The following is an 18,444-nucleotide window of genomic DNA, read 5'->3' on the forward strand; positions in this document are numbered from 1 at the left end:
TCATGCTTGCCAACAATACCTTAAATGGATCTCCGCAACTCAGATTTCTTCATAGAAGCCCGTTTCTGGTCCCACACAGCCAGAATGTAGCAGTTGCTTTTAAAGAAACTGATAGCTCCATTTCTATGGAGTACACTTTGAGTACAATTCAGTGCCTTGAAATCAAAATTACACAGTGTAGGGTAAAGAGCCTTACAAAGATTGGTTTGCTTTGAAGTATCACACCACTCCACCATTTCAGTTAAACACGGATTAATACAGGAAATGGAGATGCAGGAGATGTGCAAAAAGGTCCCTGAGTCAGCCTTCTATATGCTAAAAGTTATCTTCGGGGAGTTCTAGCAACTAAAAAGGAAGCACGAAGGTACCTGGAGTGCAACTTTTTCCACAGACACTTCCTAGCATTCACCACGTATCTGTTAAATGCAAATGGCTGGATTGGATAGGTTGTGGCTGGTGGACCCTGGCATTTCCCAGGCTAGTCATTCAGGCTGTCAAGATTGTTAGCCTAATTACAGAAAACAACTGTAAGGCTCTTGAGTCAAAAAGCAGCCTTGCTTGCCACAAGAAGCTGTGAACTAGCTGCATGCCTTTGTAAGGACTGGAGAACAAATAATCACTTTGATACAAAGTAGGTGAAGATACACATACTGTGTATATACCTTAAAAGTAGTAAGATGGCCTATCTTACGCTTAGCTCACTGGCTATTTGTGGCAGCTGGGAAAAGAATGGTAACAATCACATTCAGCAACTTCTGGAGATAATTTTAATATCAAATGTATTCGCATTGTCATAGCACACATCTAACAAATCTACAAAGGCAATCCTTCAATGTTATAAAACCAATTTAGAAAAGTTTATACATGACTTTCGCTTTTAAATATCTATAAACCAGTCAATCTAAAAAAGAACAAATTACTTTATGATAAAAACTAACTTTACCAGAAGAAAAAGCCCAAACTATTTGTCATAAGGGTACATTGGAAATATGAATCAACTAAAGAGGTGTAGAGAAAGGGCACACATTTTTGCATTTCGTCTTTCATCTGCCCTATAATAAATACAGATTATCCCTGTAAGTAATGCTGATGATGTGATTTAGGTGATGAAAGCCACAAAACTTCTGGGATGAGGGGGGACAGATGTTGGGGGGTGGGTAGTGACAAACTACAGAATTAAAGGAGAAACAAAGACAAAACCCACACAGTAATTGCACTAGGCTGCTCACAGCTATACAGAAGGTAACTGCGCTCAGCAAATTATTTTGGTTTAAAATTGCCTCTCTTCTCCAGAAAGAATGCTTCCTGGTTTGAGAAACAATGGTGAGGGACTTTTTTGGATGACTGTACAGAACCTGAATTACTTCAGGTAACTGGATTTTCCAAATGCTAGGTTTCAGAGTTGTCTTGAGGGAAGGGGCCCTGAGAATTCTGCAACGCCATTAAAATGTTCACATCTTTTGGTTGCCCTCAATTTTTATTTTAACACTCTAGCCTACTTCCAGCTTTAAGAGCTCTGGTTTTGTAGATATGTTAAGACACAGGTGGTTTTGGTGGTTATCTGACACACGGTCCTTCTGAAGTATGCGATGACACTTAAGTTTACTTACAGTGGGGAACAGGAGAAAGCATCCTCTTAAAACAGTCACCTTCTATCATGCAGTAACTACAGAAAAAAGTGTGCACATGTCAAAATATTACTGAAATTTTATGTGATTACTGTTTGAGGAAAAACTACATAAATACATATTAAGACAACAATAAACTTGTGCTAGTTTATCAAATCAAGTCCGAGTTCAAACACTCCAATATTTGCGCATCTTTTCTCAAGTCTCCTGAGCAAAACATAAATCCTGTTTGTCTTATATGTAAATTACATATCTTAAAGACATATTATATATAACATAATGACCTTTTTGAATGAAAATGGCCTTATTTTTCAGTAAAACACCTCAAACTTTTGAGGTCGCTGAGCCACAACCTGCTTGCCTTTCTAATGCAAGTGATCCCATAAGGTTTGCAGGTGTAACTCCCAAAAGTAAGGCAAATCTACTGCCTACATGTATTGTATTGGCAAGTACTTTGAGAGCAAGATTTCTTCTAAAATCTGATAAGAAAAAGAATTCATAAAAAATACTTTAAAAAAATCCACTCTCAACTTGAAAAGGTTTCAACAGTCACTCTCAAGCAAATGTCTTCCATTCATGGAAATACATTTTTATCATGAAAATGCTAGGGAGGGAAAAAACCAAAAATAATCAAAACTCAGCAGCCTCAAATCTTGGCAGAATTTTCTGACACATGCAGACTACTTCTGTATATAATCAGAAACAGAACAAAAAATACATCTCTAAAGAGAGTCAATATTAGATCCTTGAATTAAAACAATACATAGTATTTATTCTATCTGTATGAGCTGCAAAATCAAAAGAGACACATTATAGGATCAAAATCCTGTCTTCAGGACTGACTCCTACAGGATCATCCGTATTTGTATAGAACTGTAAAGAACAGGCTCCAAAAGATGAAAATATTTTTACATCCTTGTGGCACATACCTGTACGCAGCTTTCATATTCCAAGTAAAGAATCAATTAGCAATCCATATCTATTAGCTTTAACTTATGTATTTACACTTCTATCTACAACCTTCTCCTTTCCCCCCAACAACTGTATTCCATGACCACACAACCCAAATGAGAAAAAATACTTTAAATAAATACACACTGAACAAACAAAATACTTCTTGTGGTTCTTTTTTCTTTTTTTCCTTCGTTTCAAGGCAGAAAGAGCCCAAGTGCTGCTAAGCAGAGTTCCAGTAACTTTATACAGCAATGTTCTTTGCCAGGTCTGGCTTATTAGATTTATTAGCTGCTGCTGCCACTATGCTGTTGAAAGTGCAGTTGCAAGATCAAGTCTCGAATTTCTTCTCTTTTGTTTCTGATCAGCTGACGAGGGAACCACTTCTCCAGCTGCAGTGGCTGTTCAAAGTTAACTATGGGATTCTGGTAACAGAAAAAGGAATATTTACAGCATGAATTTCCTAAAGCAACCTTCGCAAAGAATTTCAAACCCTTCCATTACTGCTGAGACCAAGGAGGCACAAACAAATTTCCATGAGATAGTGACAGGCTTCAAAGGCAAATTCCAGCTCCTCCATGGTAATCACACATATATACAAACTACTCATGGTAAACACCAAACAGGTTATTACCACGTCTCTTAAAGATACATCAGTATAAGCGCATATTCAAGACAGATTCCATGTACTATGATACAATTAGACACACTCTTGATATCTAACAAGGGACAGATGCACTTCGGTCACAAAACACACGTGTACAATCACACTGTAGGGAAGGATCAAGCATACAGCAGTTAAGCATGATGAGGCTTTGTTGCCTCAGGCATGTGATTTTCTGTCATGAGCTGGTCTGTCTGATAGAAGACAACAAAGAAGCAAGAACAGGGCCCGCAGTTTTAGCGGGACATGAGAGAGGGAAAATTTAGAATAAAAAAGGATAGCAAATTTAAATGGCTGAGCGATGCTGGCAGCTTTGACAGTAAGACCACAACACCACATCTGATTTGCCGAAGTCAGTTTTTTTTCCCCCTCTTTCCCTCTTCATTCTTCTGCCATGCTTATATTTCACCTTCTCCTTCCTTTGAATAAAGTAGTATATGATAAATTGAAAAAGTAAAGCAAAAACACATTACAATTTGTGGTCTGTGAGCCCTGGTATATTTAGGACAAGTTACAACCACCTCATCCTGGCCTTGCTTCTGCAAGCAGTACATGACCCCACTGTTAGAGAATGGGCAGTTCAAAAGCATTGGTAAAGAATTTCATTTTCCACCTGCACAAGAGCTCAACTCATCTATCACAGAATCACAAATGGTTGAGGAATGAAGGAACTTCTGGAGGTCATCTGGTCCAACCACCCTTCTCAAGCAGGACCACCTAGAACCAGTTACTGGGACCATGTCCAGACAGCTTTTGAGTATCTCCAAGGAGGGACACTCCACAGCCTCTCTGGGCAAACTGTACCAGGACTTGGTCATCCTCACAGTAAAAAAAAAAAAAAAAAAAAAAGCATTTCCTTACATTCAGAGGGAACCTCCTGTGTTTCAGTTTGCATCCATTGCCTCTTGTCCTGTCAGGGCACCACTGAAAAGAGAGGGCTCTGCCCATTTTGCACCCTCCTTTCAGATATTCGTACATGTTGACAGGATCTCCCCTAAGCCTTCTCTCAGAGTGCTAGCTCTCTCAACCCTTCCTCACAGGAGAGATGCTCCAGTACTTTAATCATCTTTCTGACCCCTTGCTGGGCTTGCTCCGACAGCGACATCTCTCTCTTGTACTGGGAAGACCAGAACCGGACACAGCACTGAAGAGAGGGGAAGGATCACCTCCCTCGACCTGCTGGCAACATTCCTCCTAACATAGATGAGGATACTGCTATCCTTCTTCACTGCAAGGACACACTTCTAGCACATATTCAAGCTGGTGTCCACCAGGACCCTTAGGTCCTTTTCAGCAAAGCTTCTTTCCAGCTGGCTGACCCCCAGCATATATTGGTGTCTGAGGTTGTTAGTCCCTGAGCACAGGGCTCTACACTTCTTATTCAACTTCATGAGGTTCCTGTCAGCCCATCCTCCAGCATCTCGAGGTCTGTCTGGATGACAGCATGACCCTCTGACTTATCACCCACTCCTCCCAGCCCTGTGCCATCTGTGAACTTGCTGAGGGTGCACTCTGCCCCAACATCCAGACCATTAACGAAGATGTTAAACCCAACTGGATGCAGTATTGACTCCTGGGGTACACTGCTAGTTACTGGCCTCCAACTAGATTGCTTGCCACTGATCACCACCCTCGGGACCAATCCAGTCAGCCAGTTTTCAATCCAACTCACTGTCTGCTCATCCAGCCCATACTCCATCAGCTGCTCTATGAGGATCTTATGGGAGACAGTGTCAAAGGCCTTGCTGAAGTCCAGGTAGACAATATCCACTGCTCTCCCCTCATCTACCAAGCCAGTCATTTCATCATGGAAGGTTATCAGGTTGGTCAAGCATGACTCCCCCCTTGCCTTTGTGAATCCATGCTGACTACTCTCAATCCCCTTCTTGTCCTTCACGTCTGGAAATGATTTCCAGGGTTAGTTGCTCCATCATGTTCCCAGGGATCAAGGTGAGGCTGACCAGCCTGTCGCTCCCCAGGTCCTCCTTCCTGCCTTTTTTGAAGATAGGAGTGACATTTGCTTTCCTCCAGTCCTCTCCCGATGGCCACAACTGTTCAAAGATTATCAAGAGTGGTCTCACAATGATATCAGCCAGCTCCCTCAGCACTCATTGGAGCATCCCACTAGGGCCCACAGACTTATGAATGTCCAGTTTAAGTATTCCCTAGCCTGATCCTCTTCCACCAAGGGTATGTCTTTCTTGCTCCAGTCTTTTCCCCAGTCTCTAGGGCCTGGGACTCCTGAAAACCAGCCTTGTTGGTAAGGAGTGAGATGAAGGCAGCATTCAGAAGCTCAGCCTTTTCCATGTCCTGTGTCACCAGGGCCCCTGCTCCATTCAGCAGTCAGTCCATATCTTCCCTACTCTTCCTTTTGCTGCTTACTTATAGAAGCCCTTCTTGTTGCCTTTGACATCCCTCACCAGACTTAACTCCAGCTGGGTTTGGCATTCTGAAATTACATCTCTGCATGCTTGGACAGTGACTCTATATTCCTCCCAGGTTACTTGTCCCTGCTTCTGTTTTCTGTATATTTCCTTTTTATGTTTGAGTTTTGTGAGGACCTGCTCCTCCATCCATGCAGGCCTCCTGGCATCTTTGCTTCACTTCCTGCTTGTTTGGATGAACTGTTCTTTAGCTTGGAGGTGGTGTTCCTTGAATATCAACCAGTCTTCTTGGACCCCTCTTCCCTCCAGGGCCTTATCCCATGGAACTCTTCCAAGCAGATCCCTGAAGAGGCCAAAGTCCAGGCTTGTGATCTTGCTTTTTGCCCGGCTCCTTCCTCTCATGATCCTGAACTCCACTATCTTATGGTGACTGCAGCCAAGGCTGCCTTTGACCTTTTACATGCCCAACCAGACCTTCCTTGCTTGCAAGTATGCTGTCCAGCAGAGCATCTCTCCTCATTGGCTCCTCTATCACTGGGGTCAGGAAGCTGTCATCAGTGCTCTCCAGGAACCTCCTGGATTGCTTATGTCCTTCTGTGTTGTCCCTCCACCCACATCTGTCAGGGTGGTTAAAGTCCCCCACAGGGACCAGGGCCTGTGAATGTGAGGCTGCTTCCAGCTCTCTGCAGAAGGCCTCATCCACTTGTTCTTCCTGATCAGGTGGCCTACAGCAGATGCCCACTACTATGTCACCCATATTAGTCTGCTCTTTAGTCCCTACCCATAAGCCCTCAGCTGGCTCCTCATCCAACCCTAGGCAGAGCTCCATGCATTCCAGCTGCTCTCTCACATAAACGGCAACTCTACCTCCTCATCTTCCCAACCTGCCCTTCCTAAAGAGCCTGTATCCATCCATCACAGCACTCCAGTCATGTGAGCTATCCCACCATGTTCCCGTCATCTCAATAAGATCATAGCCCTGCAACTGCACACAGATCTCTAATGCTTTATGTTTATTTCCCATGCTGTGTGCATCAGTGTACAGGCACTTTGGAATGGCGATCTGTTCTACTACAGAAGAAAAATCTGTCCACTAGCCAAGGCCCCACACAAGGCTTTCCACACACAGGACTCTCAGAGGGAACGTGGACCACATGTATAAGCATCAAAGAAGCAGAGCTGTTCAAAGGACAGAGCAAGAAGGCAGTGCATTGATCAGAGGGAGTAAGAGTTGGGGACACCCTAAAAGAGTGCCTGAAGCCCAGCATCTGCAGATGTTTAAAGGTATGTGCTGAACAGGAAAGAGAGGGTCCCTTAGTTCTGTGCATTCCTTCTTAAGGATTCCCCCCTCCCTCTCTCTGCAGAAGCTGCTGTCTGCAGAGCCACTCAAAGGCCAATGCACAAGCTGACCAATGTTTTCGAGGCTACAAGAAAAGAGATGCACAGAAAAGATGCCTTTGTAACATCTGTAGGCCAGAACTGTGTAAACTAGACTTCAAATACACCAAATAGTTAGGGATATTGAATGTGTCAATGTAAAAGCAACATTAAACTACAAGGTCAGAAATGTTTGCCAACAAACAGGGATGAGAAACTGTCTGTGCTCCAGATAAAAAGACCCCTGCCACTACTTGAAGGATGGGTTTTATCTCCTCTTCCTCAAATGACTTTGACACTTTTGAGGTTGAGTATCACAGGCTTTTGTGTCTGGCTATTTCCCTCAGAAACATTTTTTTGAGGTTTAAGGTGATTTTGGGGAAAGGGGGAGGTAGTTTCCATTCGTACCTGGAAAAAGCTTTCCACATATTGCAGCAAATAGACCCCACAATCACTGCTGTTATCTTGTTTAGGCACTCTGGGATACAGGTCAAGCATAGTTGATTTATTGAACTCTCGATAAGTTTTTCGTTTTGCTTCCCATTCCGCTTCAAGGTACCTTAAAAAGAAAGCAAACAGATTAAATACTTGAGAAATAACTCCCAAGCTCAATGCGTTTTGAAATACTACTCAATATTATGCTGGATCTGGCCAAAAAGCTAAAATAGCTTTAATCAATTTCTTTCACAGAATCTGTCAAAGAAATTAATACAGGGAACAACATAATTTCCACTATCCAATATTCTATCACACTCGGAGGCATCTCTACCCCATAATATGCAATATACAAAACAGAAAGATGCATGATGTTATTTAAAAACAAAGTTACTTGTGATTTTCTTCACACTATTAGGATACCAGGACATTTTTAAACCTTAACTAAAGGAAGAACTCAAGTAATCTTTCCTGGATATCACACAGATTTTTCCTCGGTTCATCCTAAGAGGCCAGCAGTGGTTTTCTAACCTAAGCAAACATTAAAAAAGACCTTAGAATTCACCTTACTACTTCAGTTACAATTGCACCAATATAACGCTTGCAACCTACTAATGTACAAGGTATATAAAAACTTGTTAAAAACCTTAAGGGATCACTTTTTTAATGATTATGACTTATTTGTTATCAGGCTTTTCTATTATTCTTGTGCTTCAGTGGCAACTCACTGACTCCACATTCTGGGCTGGCCACTGATTTTTAAGATGGGACTGAAAGCATAAGAGTCTGATTTTCAAAGGCAACAGTTACCTATACTTTTCTCCTGAATTTAGTCAGTCACAAAGGCCCAGGGTTTGTGACATTCAAACATAAAGTCTGACTTCAAGGAATAAAAAAATATATACATTAAGTCAGACCTTGTATTAGATTTCTAAAAGCCCCAAGTCATTGCAATTCTGAGAATAAAAGTACATAAAAAACCACCCAAAACACCTTTGGGGAAAATGGCAACTGTGAAAAGGCGGCAAACATGAAACAATTCAAAGATGAAAACAGTTCACTGAAGCACATTCCCTAGAAACTGCAAGAACCTATGACCGTAGATTTTAAAATTAATTTGTTTGAGCCTGACCACTGCCCAAAACACAACAAAAATCAAGTCAAGGAAAGAAGAGGTCATGGAACCCCTGCATCAGTTTCCTTAAACTTCTGCTTTCAGGGTGTAAATGCAAACTGAAGGAATAAGAGGTCTGCTTCCCAAACTTCCTTGACCTCTCAACTCCATAAATCACCTCTTTGTTTTCTAACTTTTCATGACACCTCTCTCAACTTGAGGAAACCACCCTCTCTGGAATTTCAACCCCAGGAGTAGCTCAAAGCATAGAGCACTAAGTTAATACATCCCACAGAGATTGAAGAAAAAAAAAAAACAAACCGAAATTGCTATTTCATTCTTCCTCACAACACACACAGGGTGGGGAGGCCTCTATCTAGGGAAAAGATGGTTTCACAAAAATTTCTTATTCTCATCCAACCCTCACATAGTATTTTGAAGAATTTACTTTTACAAGAAGGATGTACTATTTGGTTTACAGATTTTTGTTTCTTTCAGTGAAGCGGATAAAACAGAGAACAAAAAGAATAATTCCATTTAGCTTCAAATATTTAATATTAGCAACTTTTCAAAAAGTTGCTGATAGATGTTAAAGTCATTAGGAGTGTGTAAAATTACTGAAAGTTTGAAGATGTTCTTCCAATATTCACATACTTATCACATAAAAGACTGAATATATTTTTACTCTCACTTTTCAAAACAAATAATATCATTCCAATATAACTATACTGACACATCAAGCTTTTAGACGGCTTCTAGTTTCTACTTTTTTGCATATAGATAGGAGTGGATTTAACACTGTAATTCTGTAAGCTCCATCAAAAAAAATGAAGATCAGCCGTTTGGAAAATGAATAATTTAAATTTCAAAGCATTCATTTTAAAGAATCTGTTTTTCTACCCTTAAAAACACCCTCCATTACTGAACTGGAGAGGATAAAAGAAACCCAAAAACCCCATCTACTTTTAATTTCACTTTTGTTTCCATTTCAAAAAGACTGTCCACTTTACAATTTTTACATTATATCTGGGCTGCAGAACAAAGACAGGCTTTTCACACAAGCCTCTGTATTGCTATTACAATTTTCTTTGTTGTGGCTCTTTATGGATTTTCCTTTAGCATTAAAAATGTACACCTTTATAGAGAAAAGTATTTTGAACATAGGAGTATGACCAGCAGCATCTCTTTCTGATATATAGAAACTGTAGTTACTTACTCTCTCAAAACCTGAACTGTTTTCTGCACGGAACCAGCTTTCAAAGAATCTAAGATGAGTATACAAGGCCTGTACACAACAAAAACAAACAACAAATCATTGCAGTCATTCACTACCAACACTACTGAAGCAAATATTTTATTTGAATACAGCTTAACAAGAGCATCAATATCTGAACAAACATGGAAAAAAATGGACAAGTTCCTACAGCTGTGGCTTTATGACAAATAACTGAATGACTGCAAAGTTTCTTATTATAATTTAATGATACAATATTAGTATGAAAACAGAAACGTACCTTTTACAAATCTGCCTTTTGGAATTACTTAGGGAGATCTGGGAGAAGAGAAAATAAAAATAACGTTAAAAAAACCCTACAACAATTATAAACTCAAATCATAGAATCACAGATGTCATAGATTTAAAGGTAAAGCCAGAGAGGCTCCCATTTCAGAAAGGGAGAAACTGATAAAAAATTTTTTAAAAGCACAAAAAGCATAGCATAGGCAACATAGCTGGCAAAGGAGGACTTAGGCTAATTCAAAGTGCCTTGCACATGCTGCAGGCCACACAAACATCAACAGCTGCTGCAAAAAAAATGATGCAAAATCACTTGGTCTTGACCAAGTCTCAGAGCCTTCAGAAATAGAGTAATACATGTTTCCTCTGTCAGTACAAAAAGGCACTTACTTTAGAAATACCTGAATCCAGGACTGAAGCAGAAGCAGCAATTTCATTGCCACCTAGTACAAAAGAACAAATTAAAAAGTCTTAGGAAAGTATTTCCTAACTGAAATGCTTTCATTTTCAAATTCATGATTATTAGTATTCAAAATATGATAGTGAAGTATAAACTAATTTTGCTTTCCTTCTGAATGTTCAAATAGCAGAGTTATTGAGGGCCTGCCTTCCTGGTAAAATTCTTACTGAAATCCAAGAACTTTCCGCTTATGATGGGATCTGAGCCACTGATTTTACATGTCCCTTCCAGTATTTTCCAGAGCTCTGGACAAGAAGAATGCAGTGCAGTCCTTGCTATGCCTGGTATTCCAAAAACATATTACATCAGTCTTGATGTGAAAAATAACTTTTTAAGACATCGCATCTCTCCTTCAAGGATTAAGACACTATTAGAACTGTATACGGCTTGACATAATTTGCCTCTAGATTACCCACCTCTTGAGAATAAACTTCTGTTAGCATCCATTTCTTCTTCATCCTTGCAGTTACTAGGCAAGGCCAACACTGAACCAGTTCTAGCGTTCTTACTCTCTGACCGAAGTGGAGACTGTTGAAGCTGGTGATATAATGAATTCTGATGGGGACACTCCTCATATACAGCTTCTTCTAACCCAGGAAAACAGATAACTGCAATGTACCAATGAGACCTGCCCAGCATTGGGGAGAGGGGGTGAAAAAAAATAAAGGTAAAAAACATATAACATTTGGTTCTGAAAAGGATATGAAAAGTTTTTATAACATTGAGAGCTCATGGACAACTGTTCTGTGACACATAACCATTGCTGCCATGTTCCTTCATGGCATCTCATACTAATCCTCTCACTTGTTTTTTACTTTGCATTGTGGCGTAACAGCAAAAATAAGTATAAATTTCTTTAAAAAAAAAAAACAAATGCATCACAGCAATTTGTCAGTGTCTCACCACCCATCCCACACTGTAAAAAAGAAAAAAAGAAGAGTAATAAAATAATCTGTGATGGTGATCCCAGTTTTTAATATAGCTGAGGGTATGGCATGCCTTATCTCTTTCTGCAGCTGTTTTGCATGTGTAACTCTCAATGACTATTCAGTTTTACTAGAGTTTCCATGTGCTGGTCAGTTATTCAACCAGGCCAAGGCACAGCCCATGGAAGTACTACTCCTGATCCATTAACACTATGAGTTGCTGTGATTTCTTTATAGAAATATTACTTAAGGGCACAGGAATCATCATAATGACACACAAATTATTTTGAAAAATACATAAAAGCAATTTCCAGTGAAACAAAAAACAAAGATGCAAAGTTTACTGAAGACAACTAAATAAAGTTTAACTTTTGAAGATACTTCATTCCATACTTGTTACTACTTCAAAATCTAACGTGTTAATTTCCAATGATCCAAGATTACAGCCTTGCATCTTTTTATCACCACAACATTCAAATATTTAAATCTTTAAATATCACAAAAGGTGTCTAAAACACATAGACTTACTCCTCGTTCACAGGCACAAAGATATAATCTTTACTGAAGATGTTTATATGACGAGTCCACGTTCTTACTCTTCTGTGTCTTCTCTGTGCCGCTCTGCAGAAACAAAATGACAATTGTTGTTCGGGTTTGTTCTTTTTAGTAAAAGCAAGGTGTAGGGGGATTAGGTATAGGGATTACTCCTACATCTTCCCAATCCCTCAATGGCTTTTTGATTTACTGTTGACATTTCCCTGACAGAGAAAATATAAATCAGCACACCATTAAGCCCAAGTGACTAACAAGCCATTTCTGAATCATCTTAAACTCTTCTGGAAAAAATCATCCATAGATTTGAAAGAATTTCTTGCAGTTATTTATCCAGTAATTATTATTTACTACACTAAATGCAAAAACCTCAACTGAACAGCAGCTAGTGTAAAAACAGATCTATAGCAATTTACAAACATCCATGAATTAAACTTCACAATACCACTTTTGAAGGCCTGTCTAAACAACCTTATCTTTTGAAGGAAAAAGCTAAGTGCCTTGCATAGGATCATGCAACACACATGTAGCAAAGCCAGAACTGAAACAGATTCCCTGCAGTCCTGAGCTTTAAATGCTGGAGCCCATTTCATTTCCAGTCCTACAGACATAAAGCATGAGAACCAGATACTAGGAGAAAAAGAAAAATTTGAGAAGAAACCTAAATTTGGATTTTCAACTTTCTTAGTTTGCACAGGTTGAAATAGAAACCAACAGTTCATAGAACTTTGCTCCAATATGATCCAAAAGTAAAATTCACCCTATTCAGGAGACATCCCTGTTACCATTCTGATTCCATCCTGATCTGTGATCAAGAAATGTAACTTCAATGTAGAAGGAACAGGAGAAAAAGAGTGAGGAATGGAAAAACAAGCTACTGTGGAACTCTGCATGGGCCAGCATGAAGTGAAGACTTGCTGCAAACTTCCTCTGCTACATGACTCTAGAAGCACTGGGAACTTAGGAAGGAAAGGCATGTTTGCAGCCTGGGAAAGCATCTGCAGAAGGAGCTTTCTCAAACTACTGCCTAAGCAGTGCGAAGAAAGAGAAGCAAAGGGTCTTTAAGTAGCTGCATCAGTTGAGATTAATTTCATTTACAACAGTACAGAGCCCAATTTTCCAGTATCCATTTATCCAAAAAAACCACACAGAAACAAACAAACAAACCCCAAACTACCCATAATCACCAGGTAAGTATCTAAGCCCAAACACAAAACTAGAATTTCCAAAGCTATCTCCTGATCTGGAGCAGCTACAGTCTTTGAAATATGGTGAATTACCAGTGCCATTCTAGATCCTCAAGAAGGTTATGGGCAGTCCAGCTTTGTAAAAGGAATCAGATCAAGGCACAACAGCATTTTTAACATGGATAATTTTGGCTCCACCTCAGAACATTCACGATCAGACGACAGTAAAATGACGGAAGACATCGTCTCAAGCACAGCTCCTTGAATTTTTGAGACCTCTTTGAAAATATTACAGAAGTTGCATTTTTTTCCCTTTAACATAGCTTTCACCCAGCAGTGACTGTAACACAAATAAGACAGCACACCTCTGTGCAGGTGGCCTTCTTTGCCAGTAGAATGAAAAACCTGGGGACTTCATAGATAACAGAAGAAAAATCGCTTCAGAGAAACAGGAAAAAAAAAAACCAAACCAAACTTTGATAAGCTGAATGATGAAAACAGAATGAAAGTTTCTGGCAGATCATCACTGTAAGTGAAGTGGCAGGGCAAGCTCCATTCTCAAACATCAGTGTTGAGAAGGAACGGGAAGTGTGCTAGGAATGGTCCTACCCTTTATACAGACTTAGCTGGAAACACAAAGTGATACAGGCAGTGTTCTTGAGCTCTTAATGATACCTTTTTGTGAAACTCTCCAATTCCAGTGTGCTTAAGTGTTAAAAAACAAATGTATAAACTTGGTGTGTAAGAAAATTTTCTTACTAAAAATTGGACAATAATTTATTACCAAGATGTAAAATGGAATCTATGGTAAATCTAAAAATAATTTTAGAAGTGAGATTTCTTAAAATTATGCATACCTTGCAAAACTCTGAGTTTATAATAAAAAGATCAAAATACATAAATAACTGTCAGAAGTAAAGATTCAGATAAAGCTGGAGAAAGGTGATAACATTTTTATTCATATTCAGTATGAATCACATGTAGATTTTAATGAAAAACACCAGGATGCTTAAATTGTGAGTTACAACATTTAACCACTAATCCTTTGGAGAACACTGATTACTATTTTATGTGCTAATTAGGAAATGATCTGCAGAACTTCAAAGTGGCATCAATAGATAGCTTATTTCTGGTCATAATGGCACCTAAAATGAACTTACGAAACTTTGAGATCCCCCTCAGAGTTTTTTTCCGTCCTGGTCAGGCACTTATAGAAGAAACTGCTAAAAATGTGTGTACGATCAGCAAGATGTTTTGGTGCCTTCTCCAACAACAGGTATCTACCAAAGAAAAAAGAGGGAAATTATTAAATTCATTTTCTAGAAAGTACCATTACTGATAAAAAAGGACAATTATTTTAATGACTTATCATACTCAGGTTACGCTTACTATCAGTTGCCTTCACAGCTGCTAATCATGCCAAACTTTTACCACTACTCTATTTTCAATATGCACAGGGGTGGGCATCATCAGAGGTTCTAACAGCCAAGCAACTACTAAGAATGCAGTTATTTTTTATCTGAGATTTGTGCTCCAGTATTAATGCTTCTGAATTTATTTTTGAAGTTAGGTTTTTAGCCCTTGCAATTAGGACAGGCTTGAAAATGTAACCAAGTATAAGCCTATGGAGTGTTATACTCCTGTGTATACAAAAAGCATAGAACAGTTCAGTACTATAAATTGTCCATTTTACTTCTACATGTTATGTATGTGAAAGTTAAGACAAATATTCTACAGGTACTCATTGTGTATGATTTTACTGTTGATCATTTTACTATAAACATCAGCTTGAGTGTTTATGGTGTCATCCTAGAAGGCCAAAGCTCTCATAACTGCAGTCATCCTACACAAGGTGCATCCTGCTGATGACTTGGGCAACAGACTCATACATGACAGAGCTTGCAACACAATGAAAACTGAGAACGTGGGAAGTCTAATGAATTTAAAAAGCAGAAGGGTATCTGCAATGATTGCATTAAATTCCTTTATTCAAATCTTCCTTTTCTGGTGACATGAAGCTACAGCTATTGAGAGGACCGTGATACAGGATTTATTTCTAGTTTAGAGCAAAATACAGGTGGCTTTGCTGTAAAACCACATCAAAACACTCTGGTACATGTTTCCTTTCCCACTCCTCTAGACAAGAAGTTTTAACTGGCCTCCTATTGCTTACAGTTACTGCAGCCATGCTGGATGCCAAGCAAAATGGAATTCTTGCAGACAACCTTCAAAAGAGCCAGAATTCTGCTTAAGTTTAAGTCACCACAGGGAAAATTAACCTCAGCTTTAGGGAATAGTGGCCCACAATGCTGGTTCTGGAAAACTTGCTGTCACAAGCAACTTTAGCAGGATGACATGAAGCAGGTAAGCCAAGTACAACAAGAAGTATTAGCTGTGTTCCTTTCTGCAGGAGCTGTGCATCAGAAGAATTCCTGAACTCTTGCACAGAATAATAGAGGATGCTCCTCTTTATGCAAACTTAGTAAATAAACTACCTAGTACAGACCCTCTGCTTTGTTCAACTGCCTGCTTAAAACTGCTCAGCAGTTTGTTCTGTGAGGTCACCAAGAGGCTCTTTTCCCCCAGCTGTTCTGCCTGGATTACACTGCAGCCCTTCAGAGGGACAAGAAAAATGAAACTGAAACAAATGAAACTGCTGAGAATACACAAAAGCTTTAAAAAAAGCCCGACATCAAAATTCATCATACTTTTACTTCTAAAATTGTTGTGTCATATTTAGTGACCAACATTTACAATAACATTCAAGTCCAGACCAGGTCCCAGAAAGAAGGGTACCATTCAGGCTGTGATTACTTACTTAAGATAGAAATCAATTATGACATCATTGAGAAACTCTCCATATTCTAAGCACTCTAGGTCTTCTCTTGTGACTCCCAGTCCTCCTTTTGCAGGTGGGGGTGGATAAACAATTAAACTAGAAAACACAAATCATGTTGTAACAGTGACAAACTGTGTTTTACATGACATTCATCTTAGTATGGCTGTTCCACATGTAGAAGATTTCCTAGAAAGCCTGTTAAAAGTGGTAGTTCTCAAAACTGTCGACTAACTCAAAAGTCCTTTACCGTTTCTTCCTCCGATAGTTAAGTGTTATGAAAGAAATATGCACCCCACTGCACACTGAAATTTTGAGAAAACTTTTGAAACAGAGATTGTTTTTTACGTTCATCTTGTTTTTCTGTTTTTGATAAAAGTAATTGACAAATGGCTACATAAAATGGGAAGCAATTCTAGGGGACATAATCTCAAATGGTATGAATGAACAGTGATTTTCTATTCATTAAGACTCCAGTAAGGACTCGCACATTTCCAAGCAGGAAACAGGTTTATGCACCATGCAACATATGTACTGTAAATGGTGTGAAACTGCCCAAGTTACTTCTAATGCTAGTATTTAAAATGTATTTTAAAAGCTCTAGATTAACAACCATATTACTCAACTGAGCATGAACCATGAATTAAGCATTCTTGTTGTTGCAGAAACAAACCCAACTGCTATACTGTCATTAAAAAAACTGATGGCAAAAGGCAAGAGTTCTTAAGAGCCATTTACTACACAAATGTTTGCAGTATTACAAATATGAGGACTAACAGGCTAGCGCAGACAGAACTGAGGCATGTCAGCGCTCTCATAGTATTTTGCTGCATTACACATTTGTGTGTTCTCATTTTCTAATGTCTTTTGTTAACTAAGCTCCTGTACTAACTAGTAAATTGTATGACAAACTAGTTATAAATAGATTGTGACAGAACAGTGAAAACAACCATTGATAGATTAAAAAAAAAAAAAGGCTCAGCTTAAGTTAGCAATAGTTTTGCTGTGATATGGACTTAGATGGACACTCACAGAGACCATGAGGTCCCTACCCTCCCATTGATGCATCCATGATATGAGCTTGCAGTCATAATTCAGGTGTTCTCTAATTTCTGTGAGATTTTCTGTCATCCTGTAAAACACCCATTTTGTCTGTTAACTACTAGGATGGAAACAGGAATAACTACATTCATACTTGGTGATATTTTAGATTTCTAGAGTATCTTTCACACAACACTTCCAAATCAACTAGAGAGCGCTTTTATTCCAGCGATTTGTTTATTCCATTTGTTTGATTTTCATCTTATCATTTATATGAAATATACTTACTTATTAACCACTCCAGTTTCTCTTACTTCTTTCCATTCTTCATTCAGTGCAGAGAACAGAGAAATAGAATAGCAGCCACTATTCTGCTTATTTGCAAGGGCGTAACTGGGCCTGGCCACTTTTGGTTTTGATTCCTACCAGAAAAAATCCAAACAACAATATTAGTAAAAAGCATTACACAGCTTGATGTGTAAAACAGAACACACAAAAACCAAGCCTGAAGCCCACAGGAGCACCCTGCATCACTGAAGAGGAATCTTGCTGGAGAGCAAAAGTGTAAATGTCAGTATTTAGGCAAACGTGCCACTGCTCATACAATAAAAAAGTGATGTCCCTTTTAAAATTATGACAGGTCTTCATCTGTTCATAACCTCTCTCTAAAACAGTTTAAGCATTATTCAGCCAACTGACACAGAACTGGTTTTGGAGAAGAAACAGGACCTGAAAGGATGTATGCTTGGAACGTTTGAAAATCCAGTTCTTAACAACTTGCCTAAAAATGATACAGATTTGAACTGGCAACTCAATTAAGTTCCCAGTTTCATAGCCAGATTGACCAGTTGTCTCTGTGCCTTTTACTGATGGGAAAAAACATATGTAATTTCTGAAGTGACAATGATGTGGGGTTGGGTTGAGACGTTTACTCCTCAGGGGGAGGTGTATTAACACATTAAATTACACAGCCCCATCTCCTCAGCAGCCTGAGGAATCATTTGGCATTTCAAGCTGTGGAACCCCTCAAGAATGTCTAGAGGTGTCTGGAACAAGCAAGATACAGAGCTCCTCCTCTGCTGCACTCCTTCACTTACAGCTCAACTGAAAAATGGCTCCATCACTCATTATTTCATTAACTCCCAACTTGCTGCCCTAGAGACACCACAAGGGCAGGAAATCCCTGTGGTTCTAGGCATACACAACCATGAGTCAACCTAAAGCTTCAGTGTTTGCCACTTACTGATGAGGTCTATACAATACCCCTCCGTGGACACAATCTAGTTTCTGCAAATCTTGTCCCATTGTGAGAGAGAAATAACAAACGTAATTGATTTTAAGCTATGGATTAAGAAATAATTTATTTTCTGTAA

General features: G+C 39.2%; 1 protein-coding gene across 7 annotated transcripts in view; it reads right to left on the reverse strand.

Annotated features, from left to right (window-relative positions):
• Positions 1-759: 759 nt before the first annotated feature.
• Positions 760-18,444, reverse strand: part of SENP7 (SUMO specific peptidase 7) — a 47,916-nt gene continuing 30,231 nt past the window's right edge. For all 7 annotated transcript variants that reach the window (XM_075727765.1, XM_075727766.1, XM_075727764.1 and 4 more), the window contains 10 exons: positions 17,360-17,493; positions 16,013-16,129; positions 14,355-14,474; positions 11,984-12,076; positions 10,946-11,157; positions 10,460-10,512; positions 10,068-10,105; positions 9,770-9,838; positions 7,413-7,563; positions 760-3,004 (listed from right to left, as the gene is read on the reverse strand). In XM_075727765.1, coding sequence (XP_075583880.1) covers positions 2,867-3,004; positions 7,413-7,563; positions 9,770-9,838; positions 10,068-10,105; positions 10,460-10,512; positions 10,946-11,157; positions 11,984-12,076; positions 14,355-14,474; positions 16,013-16,129; positions 17,360-17,493 — 1,125 coding nt within the window. In that variant the 3' untranslated portion in view covers positions 760-2,866. The remainder of the gene's footprint in view (positions 3,005-7,412; positions 7,564-9,769; positions 9,839-10,067; positions 10,106-10,459; positions 10,513-10,945; positions 11,158-11,983; positions 12,077-14,354; positions 14,475-16,012; positions 16,130-17,359; positions 17,494-18,444) is intronic.

The sequence above is a fragment of the Pelecanus crispus genome, chromosome 1, assembly GCF_030463565.1.
Source record: "Pelecanus crispus isolate bPelCri1 chromosome 1, bPelCri1.pri, whole genome shotgun sequence".
Taxonomy (NCBI): domain Eukaryota; kingdom Metazoa; phylum Chordata; class Aves; order Pelecaniformes; family Pelecanidae; genus Pelecanus; species Pelecanus crispus.